At 44.2% G+C, this 25,192-nt stretch overlaps 1 protein-coding gene across 2 annotated transcripts in view; it reads left to right on the top strand.

Annotated features, from left to right (window-relative positions):
• Positions 1-25,192, top strand: part of TTC21B (tetratricopeptide repeat domain 21B) — a 450,819-nt gene that overhangs the window by 38,239 nt on the left and 387,388 nt on the right. For both annotated transcript variants that reach the window (XM_029605659.1, XM_029605657.1), the window contains exon 5: positions 2,062-2,184. In XM_029605659.1, coding sequence (XP_029461519.1) covers positions 2,062-2,184 — 123 coding nt within the window. The remainder of the gene's footprint in view (positions 1-2,061; positions 2,185-25,192) is intronic.

The raw sequence follows: 25,192 nt of genomic DNA, 5'->3' as shown, positions 1-25,192 counted from the left end.
CAGGAGCACATACTGCACAAGGATCTGGGTCGGTTTTCTCTTACAGTTTGGCCTTTGAGAGAGCTTGGTTGCTGAAGCATGTTATTCTTCTGCAGTGATTTCCAGTTTGCTCCGGGCCAGGACATTTTCTACATCTCTAGTTTATGTTAGGGTTTGAAGAGTGTTCGAGAGCTGGTGTGTGGAGTGAGGTTCTTACCCTCTTAAAGTTGAAATTCCACTGATTGTTGGAATTTTTACAGGAAGATTTGGTTAAAAGCTTGGCCTTAAACACTGAAGGTGCAAGTAGCAGCTCTCACTTGCTATAATGGGCAGGTCAGTGGTGGACTCTTGTTTTCCCATCCAGATGTGTTCAGGTTTTTGAAGGGAGTTAAGCATCCACCTCCTACCTCGCGGCTACAGGTGCCTCTTTGGGACCTAATCTGGTCTTGTGTTTTTTCAAGGTGGGTCCTACATTTTGGCCACTGCATGGTCTCTCTTTGTGCCTGCTCACCTTGAAAACTGTTTTTCTGGTAGCAATCTGTTTGCAGCTTGCAGGTCTGCAAGCTGTTTCTGCGAATGACTTCGGGGGTGGTGGTGCAGATTAGGACTGTCTTCCTTTTTGCTGCAAGTGGTTTCTGAGTTTCATTTGAATTAATCTATTTCCCTGCCTATGCTGGACAGGGATAGAGACGAGTGTGATTGTCTTTTGCATGCCTTGGATATCAAGTGGCATCTGGTACAGTTCTTAAAGACTATTTGCTCTTTCAGGAAGTCCAATCGACTGTTGGTGCTCCATGGTGGAGGTAAACAAGGAGAACGGGTGATGCAGAGACCATAGCCTGTTGGGTGAAAGAAGTCATCACGGCCACCTATGTGAATGCAGATGTCCCCTTACCTAGACAGGTCGGGGCGCATTCCACTAGAGCTCAGGCGGTTTTGTGGGCGGAGCTTTGGTGGCTGTCTTCCATCGACATTTGCCAAGCAGTGACATGGTCCTCCTTACACACTTTCTCCAAGCATTACCACTTGAACGTTACGGCTCAGGAGGACCTGGCTTTCCTGCTTGCAGTGTTGACGGGACTGCAGGAATTCTCCCGCCCTTTTTCAGAATAGCTTTGGTACAACTCACTGGTGTGGATTGGTTTGCCTGAGTGCAGAGGAAGGAGAAATTACTACTTATCTGATAATTTCCTTTCCTCTAAGGAAGGCAGGCCAATCCATAAACTCCCTCTGGGCTTCCTACTTGCTCTTAGTTTGTCATTTATATGTGGACAATGAAGAGTGATATTTCTGTTAATTTGTTTGAAGGACTAGTAAGTGACATATTCAGGCCCTAAGATTAGTTGGTTAAATTTTTTGCTGAGCTCAGTGTTCCCAGTTGGTTGGAAGCATGAGTGGTTGACTGTTAATAGTTATGTTCAAGTATAATCAGTGTGTCCAAAGTTTGGCTTTTCTAGAGTTACTGGTGGGCTAATGTTGGGGCAGGGTTATATATTAATGACTTCAGCGAGTCAGCTTTACTCCTTGTCCATCTGCAGGTAGAGATTCATAATCCACTGGTGTGGATTGACCTGCCTTCCTTAGAGAAAAGGAAATTATCAGGTAAGTAGTAATTTCTCTGTATCTGACTTAAAATGTTGGTAATATTACAATTACTGCATGCTACAGGAAACCATTGTAGTCAGTGTGAGGCACTTTGCCATTTTCTTGCATTCAAACAATTTCCGAAAAATCTAAAGGGAACAGCTTAGTAATTGGAAAGCTAATTATTAAACAGTAAAAACTTTTAAATAAAAGTGGATGTTACTTTTTGCTCTGCATACTTTAAAATACTTCATAGAAGCAGAAGATATTGATTTTCTAAATCCTCTCTCATAAAATGCATTTTCAACAGAAGCTAAGAGGGTATAAGGTCTCCTATTTTGTAGACCATTTTAATGTAAATTAATAGTTTAAATAGGATGTCAGAGTATGTATTTTTTATATTCATTTAAATAGATTATGGAAAGCTGTTTAGCCCCAAAATCATATTAAAAATTTTTTTTATTGTCTGGTGTTAATTAAAATAATTGATTTTTACAGGGATTGATTTTGAAAGCATGGCTTGATATGACCTGTGGTAGAGAAGCTTATGCTAAAAAGGCTGTAAAGTACTTTGATGAGGGTATGCAAGATGGAAAGGATATTTTTGCAATGTTGGGCAAGGTAAGTTCATAGATAAATAAGAAACAGCCATGACATGAAATTAAGGATGAAAAAAAGAAGAATAGATGCCAATAGTCTTATAAAATTCCTTTATTGAAGTGGAGACACAGAAGTAGCCCGACTCTGGCCGAGTTTCGCCGTATCAAGACGGCTGCCTCAGGGGCTAAAACATAAATAAATAATCATATAAATGAATAATTGTATAAAAACAATACATTAGAATGTTAATTAAAAACAAATGATAACATAATATCTCTATTATACATATATTGTGATGATGGTGACACATAAATAACGCATTACGTACAGAGGCTGCGGAAATATGAAAAATGTTTAAAAAATAGAGAATATATCTAATGAACACTAATCAAACTCACGGTTAACACAATTGTATGATACATCTAAATGAATTTGTAATAAAAGATGGTTTTACCTTATGTATATTCTCTTCAGTTCACAAATTAAACAATTTGTGCAAGGAGGATATATGACCAGCAAAAGTAATGTATCTGTAATTATGTAAGAAACGATGGCAATATAATATAGGACTTCCATTCAATATTAAAAACAAATATGCAGACAATTATTCTTGTATATGTAACACTAATTTAAAAAGTGTGTATATATAAATTCATGTTGTGTATATATATAATAAATTGATTGATAACAAGTGTGTATATTATTATTGATATATGTAATAAAAATATTTTTGTTTTCAAAAGGTGAATTGATTGAATTAAATGAGTGAAATAAACGTCAAGTGTGAATTACTTAGTGACAATGCTCGTGTCAAATGCAATACTTTTATATAATAAATAAAATATACCCTCAATGTTGAATGTGCTAATAAATTCAATGATGAATAATTGATTCACAATGTGATAACAATTCAAACAAAATGTGATATCTAAAACATGTTCATATTGAAAACAAATTGTGCGAATGGTGAAATGAACAAAAACAAAACCCCAAAGCCAAATATGTTGATAGATTTAGTAACAATTAACTCAATCTGATTGATGTTGAAAAATTGACAATGAATGTATGATGATAAATTATATCGATTAGTTGAGTTAATTTTTCATTGATAGGCTCTATATATCTCCTACATGTAGGTTAAAAACTAATATATGTTGATGCATAAATCAACAACGATGAAAAATCGATATATAAAAAAATTAATTAAAGAAAACTTAAAAAATACTCATATGTAAGTCACCAACTAATGTATATCTTTGCGATTAGATAACAAATATTTCATGAGTGTCTTTGATCACTAAAGTGAAGCATGGGTATCGTGTGCAAAGCTGTGAATTAATTGTGTGCCGGACAGCATTATTCTGAAACATCTATAAATTAATTTTTGAAAACAATTTCTTAATGGTCACACCAATATGAAACCAGATCTTTTTAGATAAACCAAAGGAGATATTTATCAAGCGGTAAATGTTGAACCAGAAAGGAAATTGATTAACAATGTAATACAGACGAATTATCATAACTAAATACATGTTCATATTAAAATAATGTCATGAACTACAATACTAAATGTGTTTTTAAATTTATTGTGAGTTAATAAGTCGATTGATGTTAAAAGAGATTGGTGAATGATACAAGTGGATAAGATAAAATTACTAATGAGTGTGTGATAGAAAATATATCAAATAGTGAAGTGAATTTCTCATCATGGTAGACTATATAAATCTTCTACATATAATTTTGGAACTAATATGTGTAAAGATCAATTTCTCATCGTGGTAGACTAAATAAAATTTTAGAACTAATATGTGTTGAGATCAATTAATATGTGTTATGATCAATTAAAAATATATCTAACCAATGTGTATAGAAACATAAATACAAAGTCTGTGTGTTTTATATGAATAAGAATAACAAATCGAAAACAAAAATATACCAGCTTAAAATTAATTTTCTTGTTTTTCTCATCACTCCTTTTTACATTTGTAGCAAGTCACCAATTTTTGATATAGAACGATACACCAAGTATGGTGGTTAAAAAAAAAAATTTTTCTCGGCTCAACATTGACCGCTTGACACACTTGTTCTTTTCTAAATATCAGGTTCTGCATTGGTGTGGTTTTCAAACCACTCATATTATGTATTAGTCATATGAAACATCAGCTACATTATATATACAAAATGGTGGATTTAAAAAAAAAATTTTTTGCGTTCCGAGTCAGTGCTGTCCGATATACAATTAATCTATAGCTGTGCACAAGACACACTGTTCAGGTTTTTATAGATTTATAAGGACACCCACATGAGACCTCGGTGTTTTTTCAACTCTAGCTTCATTTACAAAATATAATAAATTGATATAACATAGTTCATTAACAACGTTACATTGTCCGTGTTCAACTTTAGCTATTAAGATATCATATATGTCAATCATGGGATATTTGTCATCCGATCGCAAAGATACACATTTATTGGATATTCATCATTTCACTCTAAAGAAGAAAATTAATTTTAAGCTGGTATATTTTTGTTTTCGATTTGTTATTCTTATTCATATAAAACACACAGACTTTTTATTTATGTTTCTATAGACATTGGTTAGATATATTTTTAATTGATCATAACACATATTAATTGATCTCAACACATATTAGTTCTAAAATTTTATTTAGTCTACCACGATGAGAAATTGATCTTTACACATATTAGTTCCAAAATTATATGTAGAAGATTTACATAGTCTACCACGATGAGAAATTCACTTCACTATTTGATATATTTTCTATCACACACTCATTAGTAATTTTATCTTATTCACTTGTATCATTCACCAATCTCTTTTAACATCAATCGACTTATTAACTCACAATAAAATTAAAAACACATTTAGTATTGTAGTTCATGACATTATTTTAATATGAACATGTATTTAGTTATGATAATTCGTCTGTATTACATTGTTAATCAATTTCCTTTCCGGTTCAACATTTACCGCTTGATAAATATCTCCTTTGGTTTATCTAAAAAGATCTGGTTTCATATTGGTGTGTCCATTAAGAAATTGTTTTCAAAAATTAATTTATAGATGTTTCAGAATAATGCTGTCCGGCACACAATTAATTCACAGCTTTGCACACGATACCCATGCTTCACTTTAGCGATCAAAGACACTCATGAAATATTTGTTATCTAATCGCAAAGATATACATTAGTTGGTGACTTACATATGAGTATTTTTTAAGTTTTCTTTAATTAATTTTTTTATATATCGATTTTTCATCGTTGTTGATTTATGCATCAACATATATTAGTTTTTAACCTACATGTAGGAGATATATAGAGCCTATCAATGAAGAAAAATTAACTCAACTAATCGATATAATTTATTATCATACACTCATTGTCAATTTTTCAACATCAGTCAGATTGAGTTAATTGTTACTAAATCTATCAACATATTTGGCTTTGGGGTTTTGTTTTTGTTCATTTCACCATTCGCACAATTTGAACGACCGAGTGGACCATGTGTCCGCGAGGTCAAATTAATGTGGGCCCAGGCTCACTTAGCGATACAAGGGAGCTGGGTGAGGGGGAGGGGGGGGGGAGCGCGGGGGGATTGAGTGAAGGGGGTTCGTGGCGGTTAGGGATTGGCAGGAAGAAGGCGGGGAAAAGAAAACAGAGCAAAGGGCGATTTTGATTGGCGGGGGGAATTCAAATTTGGTATAGAGGCGGGTGAGCAGCGCGGGAAGGGACAGTTCGGGTTCGCGCGGCAGCGAGGATAGTCTGGCGTGGTAGTTGCTAGTTGTTTAGCGATACCATGTTGTACTTGCCTGGCTGTGATTTTCTGTGGGTATTCGGTGCGGTTTCGAGCGGAGGTGGACGATGGCGGATGCGAGGGCTGGTGAGATCTCGTGGCTGGTGGATTCGGAGGAGGCGGCATGGTTGCCGTTGGAGGGTGAGGAAAGCGCAGCTGATGAAGGAGACGGCCTGGAGCGGGTGAGCGGCGTCAGCGTGAGAGGGGGGGTCGAGTTGGACGGGGAACGGCGAGTTGACGTCGAGGGCGGGGTTTTCGGCGGCGGGTCAGGGCCGCCGGCTGGTTGGGTCCCTGTAGCGGCGGAAACAAGGTTAGTGGATTGCAGGGGCAGAGTGTTGAGAGCTCCGAGGGTGCGTGTTCGAGGGCGGGGGGACCAGAGGCGAGGGGCGGCGCCGTGCGAGTCGGGGAGCGATCGGCGTACAGGGCCGAATGCAGCTGTGCGGAGGCAGGGGGGGCGAGTCAAGTTTGCGACGGGGGTCAGGAGCAGTCGTTGAGCCTGAGGGCCGGGCGGATGAGGCGGTAGGCGGGGCAGGCGATGCAGGAGGGGTTTGGTGCAGTGGAAGGCGCGGTAGAAGGGGAAATTTGGGGAACAGAGGTGGTGCTAGGGCAAGGAGGGGTCCAGGACTGAGGCCGCAAGGTGTCCGGGGTTTAAGGGATTATGCAGCCAGGGGGCGGGGCTCCTTTGAGTCAGGGACAGTAACGGAGGTCGATGAAGGGGTAGTGGGGGCAGAGGGTCCTGGTGGTTCGGGAGGGGGAGTACGGAGCACTAGAGGTGTTGGGAGATCCAGAATGGAGAGGGTAGTGTCACGCGGCCGAGGGGAACCGGTTCCCAGCCGATGGTTGGCGAAGGATGCATGGTGGCAGTGTGGCAACAGGAGGGACATAGGTAGGGCGGATGATGAGGTTTTGGGTGGGGGTGACTGGAAGTTGGGAGGAGCGGAGGGGGGGGGGAGATTGGGAGGATGTGCCTGTTTTGGGGCCTGCTCTCTCTTCGGATGTGGTGTCTTCCCAGAGGGATTGTGAGGATGAGGAGGCGGCGATGCCTGGCCCTTCCTGTCAAGAAGCGTGGCGTAATGCGGTGCCGGCTGTGGACCAGATGGGGAGCGGAGAGCGAGCAATAGCGGCGGCAGCGGCGGCTGCAGAGGCTGCCCCTATGGGTGAGTTTGTGATTTTCCCGGGACCTGGCAAAGGAAATACTTTGCAGGGCAAGGAGCGCGGAGGGCGGGGGGGTGGTTGGGTGCGAAGCGGAGATTCGGCGGGGGGAGGCGAGTTGCGGCAGGACAAAGAGCTTGGGGTAAAGGGAGATGTTCGTGGCGGGACAGTCAAAAAGGGGAAATCTCGGAAAAGGAAAAGGAGGGAGAGATCTAGTTCTTCGGACTCTTCCTCATCTTCGTCGACTTCGACGTCATCAAGTTCGGCGGCAGGAGGAGCTTTGGACTCAAGTGTTGTGGCGGGAAGCAGAACAGCTCATGGGGCCCCAGCGCTAGTGGCGCTAACCGAATTATGGGAGGAGGTGCCAAAATCGTTGCGAAAATGGATCAGACATCGCCGTTTTATTGATATTTTCCAATTGATGGAGGGTAGGCGCGGTAAGCGCAAAGAAAAGAAGAAGCGGGGAAAGAGCGACCGTTTTCCGGGTGCGCAACAGAAGGTAGCACGCAACATCCACAATTGGATGAGGGCCTTCTTACGTTTGGCGAGTGTGATTGGACGCAAGGACCCTGCGCAGTATGGGCTGTTGCTGGCCTATGCCGATGCCATCTTGGCAGCCAGTAAGACCTACGACGGATGGTCGTGGTTAAATTACGATGAACGTTTTCGGGATAGGATGGAAGAAAATAAATTTATGACGTGGGGCACTCAGGACGTAGGTTTATGGTTGACTCAAATGGCGTCAAAAGGTTCACTTGGGGGAGCAGGTCAGGGAGTGGTGGCAAGTGGCGGTTTGGGGCGGCCCTTTCGGAAGGAGGTTCCCGGGAATGGGTCAGGAAAAGGGGTGTCAGGACGTTCTGACGTGTGTTGGAGGTTTAATCGCTCCAACTGTATCTTCCCTGACTGCAAATTTTGTCACGCCTGTTCCAGCTGTGGAGCGGGTCATCCGGCGTCTTGATGTCCCAAGCGGCAGGGGGAAGGCCTTGTTACGGCCCCGGTTTCCAAGGGTCCCGGTAAAGTCGGGATTTGAACGGGCCTTCTCTCCGGTTCGGGTCTCCGCCATGCGTCCGTGGTTACGTCTTTATCCTAGGAGACGTGCAGCGGAGATCCTTTTGCAAGGATTTACGTTTGGTTTTAGTATTCCGTTTGAAGGGGGGATAAGGTAGGGGGAGGGGGTAATTGCCCTTCGGTTCGACGGCTGCAGAGTGTGGTGCGTCATAAGTTGCAGGAAGAGATTGATTTAGGCAGGATTGCAGGACCTTTCCGGGTGTGTCCGCTGGAGAATTTGATTTTGTCACCATTGGCGGTGATCCCCAAGAAGGAGGTGGGAAAATTTCGATTGATACATAATTTGTCCTATCCTAGGGGGAAGTCGGTCAATGACGGGATCCCGAGAGCACAGTGTTCCTTCCGGTATGCGTCTTTCGATTCGGCAGTTAGGGTGGTGAGCAGTTGTGGACCAGGAGCTCTGATGGCCAAGGCTGACATTGAGGCGGCTTTTCGTTTACTTCCGGTGCATCCGGACAGTTTTCGTTTGTTAGGATTCCGTTTTGAGCATGCATTTTATTTTGATAAGTGTATGCCTATGGGTTGTTCCATAGCATGTGCTTATTTTGAAGCTTTTAGTTCTTTCGTGCATTGGGTGGTGCGGCAGAGGGCAAAGTCGGCCCAGTTAGTGCATTATTTGGATGATTTTCTATTTGTGGGAGCTGCGGACACAGGGGAGTGTGAGCATTTGGTGGCATGTTTTCAGGCTGTGGCAGCAGTGTTCGGCATTCCTCTTTCAGCAGGGAAATCGGAAGGACCATGTACTAAATTAACCTTTCTGGGCATTGAGTTGGATTCTGTAGACAGGGTGTCTCGGCTACCGGAGGATAAGGTTGAGAGTCTGCGGGTGCTTGTTCGGGATGCGATAGGGCGCTCCAAGTTAACCTTGCGTGAATTGCAATCCATTGTGGGGAGTCTGAATTTTGCCTGCAGGGTAATTCCCATGGGGAGAGTATTTTTGCGTAGGTTATCGCATGCTACTACTGGTGTCCGGAAGTCTTTTCATCATGTCCGGGTTTCCAAGGCCATAAGAGAAGACTTATGCATTTGGGATGAATTTTTGCGGAATTTCAACGGGGTGGCCTTTTGGCAATCCAACTCGTCAAATCACGAATTAGAATTGTTTACGGATGCGGCTGGGTCGTTGGGCTTTGGGGCTTACTTCCAGGGGTCGTGGTGTGCTGCTAGGTGGCCGGATGATTGGGTGTCTTCGGGGATCACAAAAAATATCACCTTTTTGGAATTGTTTCCTATCGTGGTGGCGGTGCATATTTGGGGTTCGCAGTTACGAGGTAAGAGAGTCGTGTTCTGGTGTGATAATATGGGGGTGGTCGAGGTCATTAACAGAAGGGCAGCGCGTTGTATTAGAGTTTCCGAATTATTGCGGGAATTGTTTTTATGTTGCATGTCCTTAAACGTGACGATGTGGGCCAGACATGTACCGGGTGTGTCTAATGGGGTGGCCGATTCTCTTTCTCGTTTCAAGTGGGAAGTTTTTCGAGAACTGGCTCCGAAGGCGAAAGTTTGCGGAGATCCGGTCCCGTCTTCCCTCTGGAGATTTGGTACCCAGAATCTTGGAGTATGCTGCGAGCTTCATTAGCTCCGTCCACTTGGACAGGTTACATAGGAGGGGCGCGGAGAGTAACGGCGTTCCTGTGGTCCAGAGGTTGGAGGGGAGGGCCGATCTCAGATGTTGCGCTAGTACGGTTCCTGGAGCATGCCAGAAGTTTAGGGTCATCCAGGTCGGCGGTTGGGAGGCAAATGGCGGGATTCTCCTTTGTAATGAGAGCGCATGGTTGGGGTTTTCCTTCCGGGCGTTTTATAGTGCGGCGTATATTGGCGGGTTGGTCCAGAGAGAGGGAGCGGAGGCAGGATCAGCGTTTGCCGATTACGCACGAGGTGCTTCCTCAGTTATGGGGAGCATTGGAGACGGTATGTTCGTCAAGGTATGAAACTGCCTTATTTCGTCTTGCGTTTGTGTGGGCCTTCTTTGGAGCGCTGCGAGTTAGCGAATTGGTGGTGCGCGCGGCGGGTCGGTGTGATTATCCGGGTTTGATGGCACAGAATGTGGTGGTGACTAACCGGTCAGTAACATTGTGCATTCCACGATCCAAGACTGATCAGAGAGGGCGGGGTTCATCGGTGGTATTAACTGGAGTCCCGGGTTTGGTAACGTGTCCAGTCGTTAATGCGGTGCACTACTGTAGTTTGCGTTCGGAAGGGGATGCGCAGTTTTTGATACACGGGTAGGCCGTTAACGAAGTATCAATTTGAGATGGTACTTCGACGGACCCTGTCTGTCATAGGGCTGGACGGGAGACGTTTTGGTACACATTCGTTCAGAATAGGGGCGGCAACATCTGCTGCTAGTGCGGGTTTAACGGGTGGAGTTATTCAGAGGATCGGCAGATGGCGGTCGGGGGCATATCGGGGGTACATTCGTCCAGGGACTGGGGTGTGTGGGAACGTCGTCTAACCTTTGTTTCTTTTCAGGTGCGGGGTTGGAGGACATGGAGGTGTGGATCACCGGGCACTCCTATATTCATTGGGCACACAGACACGCTTGTGGGCAGCCGTACGGTCCCCATTTGGACTTGCAAAAAAGAAGGGTGCGGGTGCGTTGGCTGGGGCGTCGAGGCATGCTTTGGGATGATCTACTGCCGTGCGTCCAGAGAGAACGTACCCGTTTCGGATCGCCTCGGGTGTTAGTGGTTCACTTGGGTGGGAATGATTGGGGTAGTGTGGCTGGTAGACAGTTTATCGGCATCGTGAGAAAAGATCTCATGTCGGTGTCGATACTATTGCCTACCACTATATTATGCTGGTCTGACATAATAATCAGACCGGCAATGGGGGATATCGTCCTATGGCGCAGAAGCAGGTCTAAGGCAAACCAACAAATTGGCTCTTGGTTGGTGCGCTTGGGGGGGGGCGTCATATTAGACATGAATGGTCTTGGGGCAAATTGGATGGGTTGTTTCGGGAGGACGGAGTTCACTTATCCTTTTTGGGGATGGACCTGTTTCTGAACTCCATTCAGGAGATGCTTGAGGCTTTGTTTCCCAGGTAAAGCAGACCGCATCTTTGGGGGGCACGGGACATCGGATGTCTGTGCTAGTGGCGGTTGGCCCGAGCCATAAGTTTGTTATAGTTATGGTTATGTCAAGGACGGATTTCAGATATTCAAATGATGGTAGACAACTGGGCTGTTGTCAGGGAGTGGCCCCTTGCTGGTGAGAGGCGGGGGCCGCTTGGCCAGACTCCCTGCAGGATGCTGTAGGGGGTCCACTCAGGCTGGCCCCTTGCAAGTTGGCGGCAGGAGTTGGAGCCTGTTGTGTGGGGCCTGAGAACATCGAGCCGAGTGGCTGGAATGGCTATCCTGCCGGAAAGAGGCGGATACACGGGGAGGTGAGGGATAGTCTGAAATCCGAATATGTATTTAAATATGTATATGTTGTATTATGGGGCTCGGGTCATTGAATTAAAGCTGCAGCCTTGTTTTACCCAATATCCTTTCTGTTGGCAATTTTTGGAATGGATGGGAGGTGATGAGTGAGTGCGGTCCTGGATGCCCATATTATGTTTTCAATATGAACATGTTTTAGATATCACATTTTGTTTGAATTGTTATCACATTGTGAATCAATTATTCATCATTGAATTTATTAGCACATTCAACATTGAGGGTATATTTTATTTATTATATAAAAGTATTGCATTTGACACGAGCATTGTCACTAAGTAATTCACACTTGACGTTTATTTCACTCATTTAATTCAATCAATTCACCTTTTGAAAACAAAAATATTTTTATTACATATATCAATAATAATATACACACTTGTTATCAATCAATTTATTATATATATACACAACATGAATTTATATATACACACTTTTTAAATTAGTGTTACATATACAAGAATAATTGTCTGCATATTTGTTTTTAATATTGAATGGAAGTCCTATATTATATTGCCATCGTTTCTTACATAATTACAGATACATTACTTTTGCTGGTCATATATCCTCCTTGCACAAATTGTTTAATTTGTGAACTGAAGAGAATATACATAAGGTAAAACCATCTTTTATTACAAATTCATTTAGATGTATCATACAATTGTGTTAACCGTGAGTTTGATTAGTGTTCATTAGATATATTCTCTATTTTTTAAACATTTTTCATATTTCCGCAGCCTCTGTACGTAATGCGTTATTTATGTGTCACCATCATCACAATATATGTATAATAGAGATATTATGTTATCATTTGTTTTTAATTAACATTCTAATGTATTGTTTTTATACAATTATTCATTTATATGATTATTTATTTATGTTTTAGCCCCTGAGGCAGCCGTCTTGATACGGCGAAACTCGGCCAGAGTCGGGCTACCTCTGTGTCTCCACTTCAATAAAGGAATTTTATAAGACTATTGGCATCTATTCTTCTTTTTTTCATCCTGACGGCTTTTATAGATCGCCTTCCTTTGTGTTTTATGACATGAAATTAATGCTGCTCTATTGCACCATTTTTTCTTATGTAAATATAAAATAATCTTGAATTGATTTCCCTACCCTATTCGCCGCACTCTGGTTATTCTCTTACTTCTCAATTGTCTGTCTAAATTTTAGAGTTCTAAGAAACCAATACAGCAGGTGTGTTGCGAAAAATAGGTAAAAATGGTCCATAGAAACTCCCTGTATTAGTTTTATAGTATTATTTTATAGTATTCTTTTATTGTATTTTATTGCTATGTCAACCGCTGTGAAGGCCATGCCGAGACAACGGTATATAAATACAAATAAACCTTAAACCTTAGTGTATTTGCCTACTGCTCCACACTTTGTTGTGGCAGAGTTCTAAGAAATCATTCTTTAGTGAATAGAGCTTCCACAGTGCCATTTTGAAAATGTCGCTTTGACACCAAGAAAAGCTGTTGATCAGCCCTGGGCCTTGCATGTCTCCTCTCTCATTTCAGTACACTAAAGGGACCTGCCACCTTTCAAGCATGGTGGGAAATGTAAAACTGTAGAAAATTTCAGTAGGTTTAATTCTAATAAACAAAAATAAAAGTTAGGTTCTTCCGGTTTTCCTCTGAGCAAGGAAGGCTCTGCTCGACTAGGCTTCTACCATTCAGCTGTGATGTAATCCTTCAGTCCATTGTTTGGGGCTGTGGTTGTTAAAAATGTCTCAAGCCAAAGAAATAAGTAGCAGATTGATACCCTCTCTGAGGGCAGATTGGGCCTAGAAAAATAAAAAATTATGTAAAAAACCCTCCATCGATAAGCATGATGAATGAGTTGACCTCTGAAGAGGAGGTGGGGGCAGAGCTTGGGGAAAATGAGGCCTATATGTAAAAAAAAAACCAAAAAAAACAAAAACCAAATTAATGGAAACATTTGTGGATAAAATCTTTAAAAATGTGATGCTCAGCTGGGAGTAGTTATTGAAAAAGTTGCCCAGTTGGGGACTCTGTCCAAAATAATGCTATAAGCTTGGAAGAATAGGAAATGAAAATAACAGATTTTGAAATGACAGTAACTACCCAATCGAGCATGGTTGACAAGATGATAAATCAATGATAAGGAAAATAGATCAAGGAGATTAAATATTTGGATCCTGGGGGCGCTTGAGAAGATGGAGAGGAGTGACTCCATAAAATTTTTCTCCACAAGGCTGCCTGAGATCTTGCAGCTAACATTTTTTAAAGGTATCATTAAAACAGACACGGCACACAGCATGCTGGCCCCTGCTCCTCCCCAGAGTGGGTGCCTCTGGGCCATCATTAATTTTACTGACAAATGACGGATTATGAGTGTGGCTAGAGGACAATGCAGAATTTGACCTATCAGGAGCACCAATAATGCTTTTTTGACTGAGTTACAATGTAAACAACAGGCCTTTCAAAATGTCATACGGGAACCTCAGAAGCTTAACATCAGGTATGCTATGATTTACTACACTGTTCTCACAAATCATATGTCTTTGCTTGAACAGTCAGTTAGATCTTTTTCCTTTCCCAGTTTCAAATACCAGAGAACTCATTTTTTTGAATACCAAATAATAATTATTAGAAAATTGAACAGTTCAAACTCATTGTGGATGTCAGGGTATCAAGAATAGCCACACAGACAGCAGTACCCAGTTCGGTTGTTAAATTTTTGGAAGCCCAGTAGTCAGAGGACAGACATCTGCAACTGTAGTAGAAACTGTAGATACTAGTGAATAGTAATAGGATAGGAATAAATAGGTAAAAAGCGATTGTTTTAAGGAGCCTATAGAGAAGAGCTCAGGAAGAGCTGTCAGCTTGCCAAGAGCCTTTTGAAACTGAAAATTTCTACAGGAAATTAACGGTCCCAGGCATTCCTTGAGGCAAGGGATCAACAGGAAGAGTCAAGAGAACACCGGCAGCGAGACAAAGCAAAACAGGATAGATCCAATAAGTAGCTCAGAAACATTCAAACAATAACTGATCAGAAAAAAAAGAGCACTACAACATGGAAAGAATCTAAGCTATGCAATATCAAAAAAAAGGCCCCAGGTGGCAGCATAATAAAGAAAGATATACATAGTGGGGTGAATTTTAAAAGTGCTGTGTGCACAAAAAGTCATAGATTCACATGCATATAGCGCTTATTCACTCTAGGGAGAATTTATAAACATCGCACATAAGTGATGTTTATAAATTCTCCCTAGAGTGATGTGCAAAGATCTTTAATCATGAAAAAGGGAAGAATAGGGGTAGATCAGAGCATTTCAGAGTATGGCTAAAATATATGCATGTAAGTAGTGATTTTATACCCTTGTGAAAACATTATGGGGTACATTTAAAAAAAAAAAAAAGCGCGAGCGCGTACTTTTATTCACGCACCAGATGCAAACAAAAGTACGCCGGATTACAATAGATATGCGCATAGCCGCGCGTATCTTTTAAAATCCGGGGTCGGTGCGCAAGGGGGTGCACATTTGTGCACCTTGCGCGCGCTGCCCGTTCCCTCCGAGGCCGCTCTGAAATCGGAGCGGCCTCTGAGGGAACTTTCCATCCGCCTCCCCCACCTTCCCCTATCTAACCCACCCCCCAGCCCTATCTAAACCCCCCCCGTGCGCCGCCGAGCCTATGCAAAATAGGCTCGGCGCGCGCAGGTTTTTTTTTTTTAAGGGTTATGCCCATAACTTATGCGTGTAACCCTTTTAAAATCCGCCCCTATGCATATGGCTCTTCCCTGCGCATATTAACTTCTGCTATTTATCAGGTGTAAGTGTGAATAAAACAGTTTATAGTCAAATATGGCTTCCGTGAAGGGTCTGGGTAAACTCTGGGGGGCAACAGGCTAAAAAACCTGGGGGTTCTTGATGACCTAGAGTTAGACTGAGCAAACTGATGGATGAACTGGTTAAACTGGGCGTAAATAAAGAGGAGGCAGCAAAACACTGCACGGAGCGGCAGTAGCCACAGAGGCATTCACGGAGCGGGATGCCAGTGGTTGGTGTTCCGCCTTCACGGAGGGCTGCCATCTCCAAAAAAAACAAAAACAAAAAACAAACAAACAAAGCAGGGGTGGGTAAGAGTATGGGGCAGGGGTGTGGCCTGCTTGTTGTGGCGGTTGCTACCCCTGATTGAGCTGGATGTTCACCAGGATGCGGATACGGCGCTGCTCTCTGCATGGTGGAGGGGTGGAGGGGAGTTGGGGCCGGAGGGTGCTGGAAGCCAATAGTGACAGGTGGGAGGGAGAAAAAGGGGGGGGGGGGAATGGATAAACTGCGTGGCTTGCTGGGCAGACTGGATGGGCCGTTTGGTCTTCTTCTGCCGTCATTTCTATGTTTCTATGTAACTGGTTATTTCCTTCACGCACACGTTATAAAATTATCTCACTTATGTGTGTGAAAGCCAAGAATTCTAAGGAAAATGTGCGATTAGCAGATGCTCGTGTAAAAGCTTAAAATTAGGGGCACACATATGTGTGCTAGGCATATTTTATAACATGTACGTGGCCAAAATAAGATTCCTATATATGTGGCCTTGCGTGCTCATTTTAGTTACTGTCATGCTGTAGAGGCAAAATATATTCCCTGCAAAATTAAAGATGCAGGATAATGGGAGGCCAGTTCTTCTGGTTAGGGTGAAAGCAGCAGAGAAATGACTGTGAGAATTGAAGAAGAAGCATGTGGTGGAGGCCTAAAGGACATTAGAACGTTCTAGGTATAATCTTTATTATGAAATTATAGAAACAAACAAAATACCATAATATTGATTTTATGTATGTTTTATTGTAACCCATCCTGAACTTTGGAGGGTGTGGGATAGAAATAATTTTAACTAAATAAATAAATGGTCCTGTTAACATGGAGAGAGCAATAATTGAAGGACTATGAGTTTACTTTGCTGCAGTTTTTGCACTAACCTAAGTCTCAAATGGTTATTTTTCTTGGTTAAATTGTTGCATTGTATGTACTTTGCTTTTGCTCAGGTCAGTTCTTTCTAAATTGGATAGCATCACAATTTCTTCAATGGGAGATCTTTACTTTTGCTAGTCTCGTTTATGGCTTATGAAAAGAATCAGTAACATTTGCCCTGTTTTTCTTGCTGGGAGTATTTCAACTCCCAGATCTGTTTGTGGACCCATCTCAGAGTTCTTCACTGAATATTTTTGCTGACCGGATTTGCATTCCAGATATGCATGCAAGTGCTTCTCATGGATGGATGTTCCGCTTTTACACGATCACTGCCAGACAATTTCTGGTAGCTGCAGCTCAGTTCTCTAACCAATGCCATTTTTTTATTGCTATAGCAAGAAATACTTATTTTTTTAATTTCTACTTCTATTTTTATTTTTGCAGACATTTTTGTTTTCCTATCTAATGTTAAAAGTTGCCATGTGGCTGCTTTCTTGCACCTCCAATTAAGGGCACCAGTGTGTTTTACTATAGTTGAATTTTTCTGTATATAAAACATATTTGCCATACTGGGTCAGACCAAAGGTCTATCAAGCCCAGTATCCTTTTTTCAACATTGGCCAATCCAGGTCACAAGTACCTTGCAGAATTCCAAAAGGTTAATAGATTCCATGCAACTTATCCTAGGGATAAGCAGCGGATGTCTCAAAGTTCACCTTAATAATGGTTTATGGACTTTTCTTCCAGGAACTTGTCCAAATTTTTTTTAAGCCCAGCTACACTAACAGCTTCTTCTGACAATGAATTCTAGAGTTTAATTATGTATTGAGTAAAAATATTTTTCTCCTATTTGTTTTAAATATATCACCTAGAAACTTCATTGAATGTCCCCTGGTCTTTGTACTTTTTGAAAGGGTAAAAAACCGATTCGTGTTTACCCATTTCACTCCACTCATTATTTTGTAGACCTTTCTCATATCTCCCCCTCAGCCATCACTTCTCCAAGCTGAAGAACCCTAATCTCTTCAACCTTTCCTCATAGGGAATTCGTTCCATTCTCTTTATCATTTTGGTTGCCTTTCACTATACCTTTTCTAATTCTGCTATATTTTTTTTGAAATGCAGTGACCAAAACAGTACGTAATACTCAAGATGTTGCACCATAGATTAATATAGACGCATTAGAATATTCTCTATCTTTTTCTCCATTCCTTTTCTAATAATTATCATTCTATTTACTTTCTTGGATGCTGCCGCACAGGATTTCAACATACTATCCACAGTATATTTATTTATTTATTTAAACGTTTTTATATACCGGTATTCGTTGAAACATCATATCGGTTTACATGGAACAGAGCATGGAACGTACATAAAACAGGGGTGATGGAACTGGGAGGGAACTTGAACGCATTAATAGGTAAAAACTATATACAAGAGATTCATATATTCAAGGGTCTAGTCATGTTATGACGCCTAGATCCTTTTCCTGGTTGGTGACTCCCAATGTGGAACCTTGTATTGTGTATCTATAATTTGGGTTGCTCTTCCCTACATGTATTACTTTGCACTTGTCCACATTAAATGTCATCTGCAATTTGGATACGCCAGTCTCTCAGTCTTGCAAAGTCCTCTTATAGTTTCTCACAATCCTCTTATGATTTAACACTTTGAATAATTTTGTATTAACAGCAAATTTGATCACCTCAGTTATCATCTCCATCTCTAGGTAGTTTATAAATATGTTAAAAAAGCAGTGGGCCCAGTATAGATCACTGGGACACTCCACTATCCACCTTTCTCCATTGACAAAACTGATTGTTTAGCCCTACTCTCTGTTTTCTATCATTTAACCAGTTCTCAGTCCACAAAAGAACATTGCTTCCTATCCAATGACAGCATTTGTGTACATGAGCAAGACAATGAGACAGAGCATATATGTGTGAGCAAGAATGTGTATATATATATATATGTGAGAGAGAGGAAAAAGTGTGCATACCCCCCTGCCCTGACTAATCCACATTCCCTGTACGTATCGGATCAGTCCAGACTCCTGGGTTTTGCCTCCGCACCAGCAGATGGAGACAGAGCAAGATTGGTCAGGCTCTGCCATAAATACCAGGGTGTCACCCACAGCCTGTCAGTATTACTCTGTCTCCAGCAGATGGGTCCGGGTGCATGGCCCACAGTCTGAATTGATTTAAAAAAAAAAAAAAAAAAAAAAGAGGAAATAGGGGTTTTAGTTAGTTTGAGTGTTTTTGTTGCTTCCTTCTTTTTAATTAAGTTAACAAAAAAAAACAGTGAAAGGAGAAAGAAGTTGCAGAGCCTGTCTGTGCCTCCCAGGAGATTGTCAGGTCCTGAGCGGACCATCCCTCCTGGTCTAGTAGGCTGCTGGTGCTAAGGGTCGAGGACCCTGCTTTCCCTTCACAGCCCAGCCAGGGTGATACCGGGGAGCCCGGCTTACTCACCCCAGCCAGACCGCTTCAGGACCCGATGAGGGACAGCATCTAAGGTAGAAAAAAAAAAATATTTGTTCAGCATCGGGCGGCAGCTCTCAGGACTTGGTGCGGCGGCGGTCGATTCCATCTCTCTCCCCCCCCCCCCGATTGTTTATTTTATCTTGATTTTTCGGCGATCTGAGCCGAGCATGCCACGAGGGTTGGCCTGCTCGGCCTGCAGCTCGGGGAGTGCGCGCCTCACAGGATGGGCTGTGCTCAGCCTGTAACCCCGGAGGCGAGGGACCATCTGGATCGGCTCGGGGGGAGGGGGGGGGGGGCGTGGTGGTAATGCGGCGTCTGACAATGGCGGTTGCGGGCGGGGAGCATTCCTCTGCTCTCCCCCAACAGCTGCCGATAAGCGTGGGAAAACCTGCCATCTTGGCTTCGGCTCCCCTCGCGGCACCGATTGCAGCGGGGGCCAGGAATCCCCTCTCTCCCTCGCCCCGCAGAGGCCGGTCTCGCGGCCTGTCTCGCCAGCGGGGGCAGCAGGGGGAGGGAAGGGAGCTGACACAGGAACAGATTCTGAGGACTCCTGTTCTTCCTTTTCATCTGTTTATTCTGGCAATGCATAGGGCCTTTAAGGCCCGCAAAGCCTATAGAGGCACTCGCCCCAGTCGGGAGGCCCTGAGGGCCCACATTCAGTGGATAAGACTCGTCCATGGTCAGAGGGCAAGGAGGGGCTTCCCAAGGCAAAGCGTCCATTGCGGGCTATTCCCCCCAGGGAGGACACGGATTCCCCTTCGACTCTATGGATCATGAGGATCAGGAGAAGCCATCCCCACCCCGAGGGGGGTAGAGGGAGATGGCCACTGGCTCAGGGGGTGCAGAGGCAGAGCCAGATATTGGAGGGCGACGACCTGAGGGTGATCTGCCTTTTCCGAAGGGACGAGCTGGGACCTCTTATTCCCGCCATTTGGGGGAGTTAGGGATTGCTACGCCTCCCAAGGAGTCCTCGTCTTGGATCAGTGGATCCCGTGTTGTTGGTCTGAGTGGCCCTCCCACAACATTTCCTTTTCACTTTTCTGCTATGGATCTTCTCTTTCGGGAGTGGGATACCCTGGATTTGGGCCTGAGAGGTCACAAAGGCTATGGATAAGCTTTATTCCTTTGCCTGCGGGACGCACTGGAAGTCCTTCGGGTGCCAAAGGTGGATGCCGCGGTTTCAGCGGTAACAAAGAGGACGACTATTCCGGTCACGGGGGCCATGGCGCTGAAGGACCTTCAGGATCGGAAGTTGGAGATCCAGCTGAAGAAGATTTTCGAAGTCTCCACTCTGGGGGCTCGAGCAGCAATTTTGTAGTAACTTTGCGTTATGGGCCGGACTACGTTGGGTTCAACAACTTCTCGCCAACGAAGGCCTCTCCGAGGAAGAAGCCAGACAGCTGGACACCTTGAGCGGTCGTGGCTTATAGTGTGGACGCACTGTACGATCTCCTGAGTACTTCAGCTCGTTCCATGGTTTTGGCTGTCTCGGCCATTGTCCTTACCATTTAAGGGCAAGCTTCTGTTTGGAAAAGGAATTGGAAGACATGATTCAGTTGCTGGGCGAGAATAAGGTTACCGCTCCCGGACAACAGGACGCATTCCAGGGGGTCCTTCTCGTCCAGATCCAGGTTTCGGGGAAATCGAAAAGCTTGTACTCCTCTTCCTACTACCCCTTCATCCTCCTTTCGGTCGGGGGGGGGGTTGGCAGCAGTCCCAGTCTTTTCGAGAAAGACGTTTTGATAGACCTGCTACCCGCCCAGTCAGCTCCCGGTGGTAAGACTGCACAATGATGTCCGGGCCGGTCCATCCCTCCGTACCGAAGGTAGGAGGCAGGTTGTCTCTCTTTTACGAGGAATGGACCACAGTCACGACAGACCAATGGGTACTCTCTGTGATAAAACACGGCTATGCTTTAGATTTTGCTCGCCTTCCCAACCCTAGATTTTTTCCATCCCCGTGCGGATACGCAGGAGAAGCGGTGAGTGCGGTCCCATCAAACTTGGTCAGCTGTTGGTTCTGGGGGCAATTGTTCCAGTTCCTGCCTTGGAAGCAACGAAAAGTCATTACTCCATATACTTCGTCGTTCCAAAAGAAAGAGGATCCTTTCGGCCCATACTAGATCTAAAGTACGTCAACAGATGTCTTTGGATCCCACGCTTTCGCATGGAGATGCCTGAGGTCCGTGATTGCTTCCGTTCGACTGGGAGAGTTCCTGGCTTCCCTGGATCTCACGGAGGCATATTTACATATCAGAAACATCTCAGGTTCTATGTGTTGGGAAAGCATTACCAATTTCAAGCGTTACTTGTTCGGTCTGGCAACAGCGCCCAGAACTTTCACCAAGATAATGGTGGTGGTTGCAGCACAGCTGCGTCGGGAGGGGTTGTTAGTCCATCCGTATCTGGACGATTGGTTGATCCGAGCAAAATCCGAGACGCTTTGTTGGTCGGCGATACAACGGGTGCTACAGTTGTTGCGCTCCCTCGGTTGGTGGTCAATACATCCAAAAGTCACCTCAATCCCTCTCAGTCACTGGAATTTTTGGGAGGTTTATTTGATACGCGGCAGGGGAAAGTCTTTCTCTCTATCGATCGCAGTCTCAAATTGTGAGGGCAGGTTAGGTCCTTGCTGCAGAAGCAGCCACCAACGGTTTGGGACTATCTGCAGTTGTTAGGTTCCATGGCATCAACGCTGGAACTGGTACCTTGGTCTTTTGCGCACATGCGGCCCTTACAATCGGCATTGCTTTCCCGCTGGAGTCCGGTGTCCGAGCAATTCCATTTCCCGTTACCTCTAACGAACCTGGCACGCTCGAGCCTGGGGTGGTGGTTGTTCGGACAGTCTCCTCCGGGGGGTTTCGATTGTGGCACCGGAATGGATGGTGGTCACCACGGATGCGAGCCTCTCAGGTTGGGAAGCGGTATGCTTGCGAAAGTCAGTACAGGAGCTCTGGTCCCCGACCGATCAATCGCTTGGAGACCAGGGCGGTGTGTCTGGCGTTGCAGGCCTTTCTCCCTCTGATTCAGGGAAAGTCGTCGCATTGTCAGTGGCCTATATCAATCGTCAGGGGGGGGACAGGACCAGGAGTCGTCCGGTGGCGTTAGAAGCTCATCTGTTGATTCAGTGGGTGGAGTGGCACCTTGTCAGCATCGTCGCGTCCCACATAGTAGGGGTAGACAACATTCACGCAGACTTCTTGAGTCGACATCAACTCGACCCCGGAGAATGGGAGCTTGCGGACAGGGCCTTCCAGCTAATCTGCGACAGATGGGGGACGCCGGCCATGGATCTGATGGCGACCTTTCAGAATGCCAAGGCTCCGCGCTTCTTTGCTCGTCGAAGGGAAACAGGGGCAGAGGGGGTGGATGCCTTGGCGCTATCCTGGCCGACGTCAGTCTTCCCCCCTTGGCCACTGATCGGCAAGGTTCTTCGTCGAATAGAGAGTATCCTACAGAGGTAATTCTGGTGGCCCCTGAGTGGCCACGTTGACCATGGTTTGCAGACCTCGTCAATCTCGCATTAGAGGAGCCAATGTGTCTCCCATTTTTACTGAATCTGCTTCATCAGGGTCCTGTTTGTTTCGATCAGGTAGATCGCTTTTGTCTAGTGGCATGGCGTTTGAGAGGCGCTGTTTAAAAGGCAAAGGTTATTCTGATGCAGTGGTGTCCACCCTCCTGAGGTCGTGTAAGACTTCGACTTCCTTATCCTATGTGCGAGTTTGGAAGGTATTCGAATCATGGTGCGTTTCTCGTGCAAGTTATGTCCACTCGGGCGTCAGTTTCCAATATTCTAGCCTTTCTACAAGACGGTTTGACTAAGGGTTTGTCCTGTAGTTCGTTGCGAGTGCAGGTGGCTGCCCTCGGTTGCCTACGTGGTTCTGTGGAAGGGGGGCCGCTGGCGTCACACCCAGATTTTGCCCGGTTTCTGAAGGGGGCAAAGCATTTACGTCCACCGCTGCTTGCTCTGTGTCCCTCCTGGAACTTAAACATGGTGCTCAAGGCGTTGAGCGCCACAGTTTGAGCCATTGAAGGGCGACCCTAAAGGATCTTACTTTGAAGGTTGTGTTTTTGGTGGCAATTACTTCGGCAAGACGAGTTTCTGAACTTCAGGCTTTGTCCTGCAGGGATCCTTTCTTTCGGATCTCTGAGTCCGGAATTAATCTTCGGACGGTTCCCTCGTTCCTGCCAAAAGTGGTTTCTTCTTTTCATTTGAACCAGTCGGTGGATCTTCCATCGTTTCTAACCTTGACAGGTCGGATCCCTTTTCAAAGATCTGAAGAAGCTGGATGTGCGTAGGGTCCTTCTACGCTATTTGGAAGTTACTAATGGTTTTCATTTGTCGGATCACCTTTTCGTCCTTTGGAAGGGTCCAAAAAAGGGTAATATGGTGCCTAAGGCCACCATCTCGCAGTGGTTGAAGGAGGCCATAAATTCTGCATATCTTTTATGTGGTCGGCCCCTACCAATGGGGCTGAAGGCGCATTCTACACGTTCCCAGGCGGCTTCCTGGGCGGAGTGTCACCAGATCTCCACGCAAGAGATCTGCAGAGCAGCAACTTGGAAATCTTTGCATACTTTTGCACGTCATTATCGATTGGATGTACAGGGCAATTTCGGAGCAGGCGTATTGAGAGCGGGTCTCTCCGGGTCCCATCCCAAGTAGTTTAAGCTCTGGTACATCCCAGGAGTCTGGACTGATCCGGTACAATCAGGGAAAAGAAAATTAGGTCTTACCTTTGATAATTTTCGTCCTGTAGTACCAAGGATCAGTCCAGAGTCCTGCCCACTTATGCATTAAGTTTTGGAGAGTCTGCTGTTCCTACTTTTGCTCTAGTTTATTTGATCTGGGAGACTCTTATACCTGTCGATCTCTGTTTCAAGTTCTTTGTTGGTGGCAGTGACCCAAGGGTTCCCTGGTTGAACTTCATGTATATAGTTAGTTTTGTAGCTGGGAGTCATTCTGCTTTGACATTGCGTAATACTGACAGGCTGTGGGTGGCACCCTGATATTTATGGCAGAGCCTGACAAATCTTGCTCTGTCTCCATCTGCTGGTGTGGAGGCAAAACCCAGGAACGAAAATTATCGAAGGTAAGACCTAATTTTCTTATAATCTTAGGGAGATTGAAATCAAATGTTGCCAGGTATGGAGGGTGGGGGATATTTTATCCTTAGTTTTAATTATTGTTGTTTTGAATATATTATTGGTGTTTGGCAATTTTATTAAACATTTATTATGAATTTTTATTTATTGGATATTCTATTTGTCAGCTGTTTTGAAATATTATTTTCATAAGATTTTTATACTTCTTGATGTTATTGTTTGATGTTTTATGAGGAATGGTGATATTTGTTTTTGCATTCTTGCACTGCATACAGAAAGGCTGATGCAGAAAGGTGCGTTTATCTGAATGCTCCATTCTTCGCGCACTTCAATGCGCATTTTCTACAAGCAGAACTTACTGGCAATGCAGCAAGGAGTTTTGCACGCAGAAAGCATGCATTTCTAAATGGGAGTACTGCGCATGGAAATTCCAATGCAAATGAGAGCATTAAGCATTATCCCCCCCCCCCCCCCCCCCCCCCCCCGAGGCAGGACATTTTTATGCTGGAAACTTAACCCCTGATTAGAGTTGGAGTTACGTTTCCAGCGCTATGAGAAAAGATTTAAAAAGTTTTTAAAAACTCTCTGGGTAAATGCCTGCAGCAGCTACCACTTATCTGTATGATAACTGATTTATCTGGGTAAGTGGCGGTCTGCAAACTCTGCCGCAACTTACTTGGATAAATATTGGTTATCCATCTATCTGGCAGCAGGATGCAGCTGCCAGATAGCCGCATAAGTCAGTTCTTACACTGCTATCTGGCATGGTTCGCTGCTACTTAGCCGAATAAAGTTCTTATCTACACTTTCTCTCTTACTGTGTGTGTATGTGTGAGTCTAAGCATGTGTGCCCTTTAAAGTTGCCTTAATAGGAAAATCTATCTATGTGACTGAGCATGTGTCTGTGTCAGAGAGAGTGTCTGTGCAGTCTGTCTGAGAGTGTCTCTTGGCTACTAGTATGATTGTCTCATACTTGGTAGTTGGTTGAAGACTGATCAGTTGTAAGAGACTAATGTCAGATGAGGATTT

Source organism: Rhinatrema bivittatum, chromosome 6 (genome assembly GCF_901001135.1).
Source record: "Rhinatrema bivittatum chromosome 6, aRhiBiv1.1, whole genome shotgun sequence".
Classification (NCBI taxonomy): domain Eukaryota; kingdom Metazoa; phylum Chordata; class Amphibia; order Gymnophiona; family Rhinatrematidae; genus Rhinatrema; species Rhinatrema bivittatum.
This window is presented reverse-complemented; position numbering and strand designations above follow the sequence as displayed.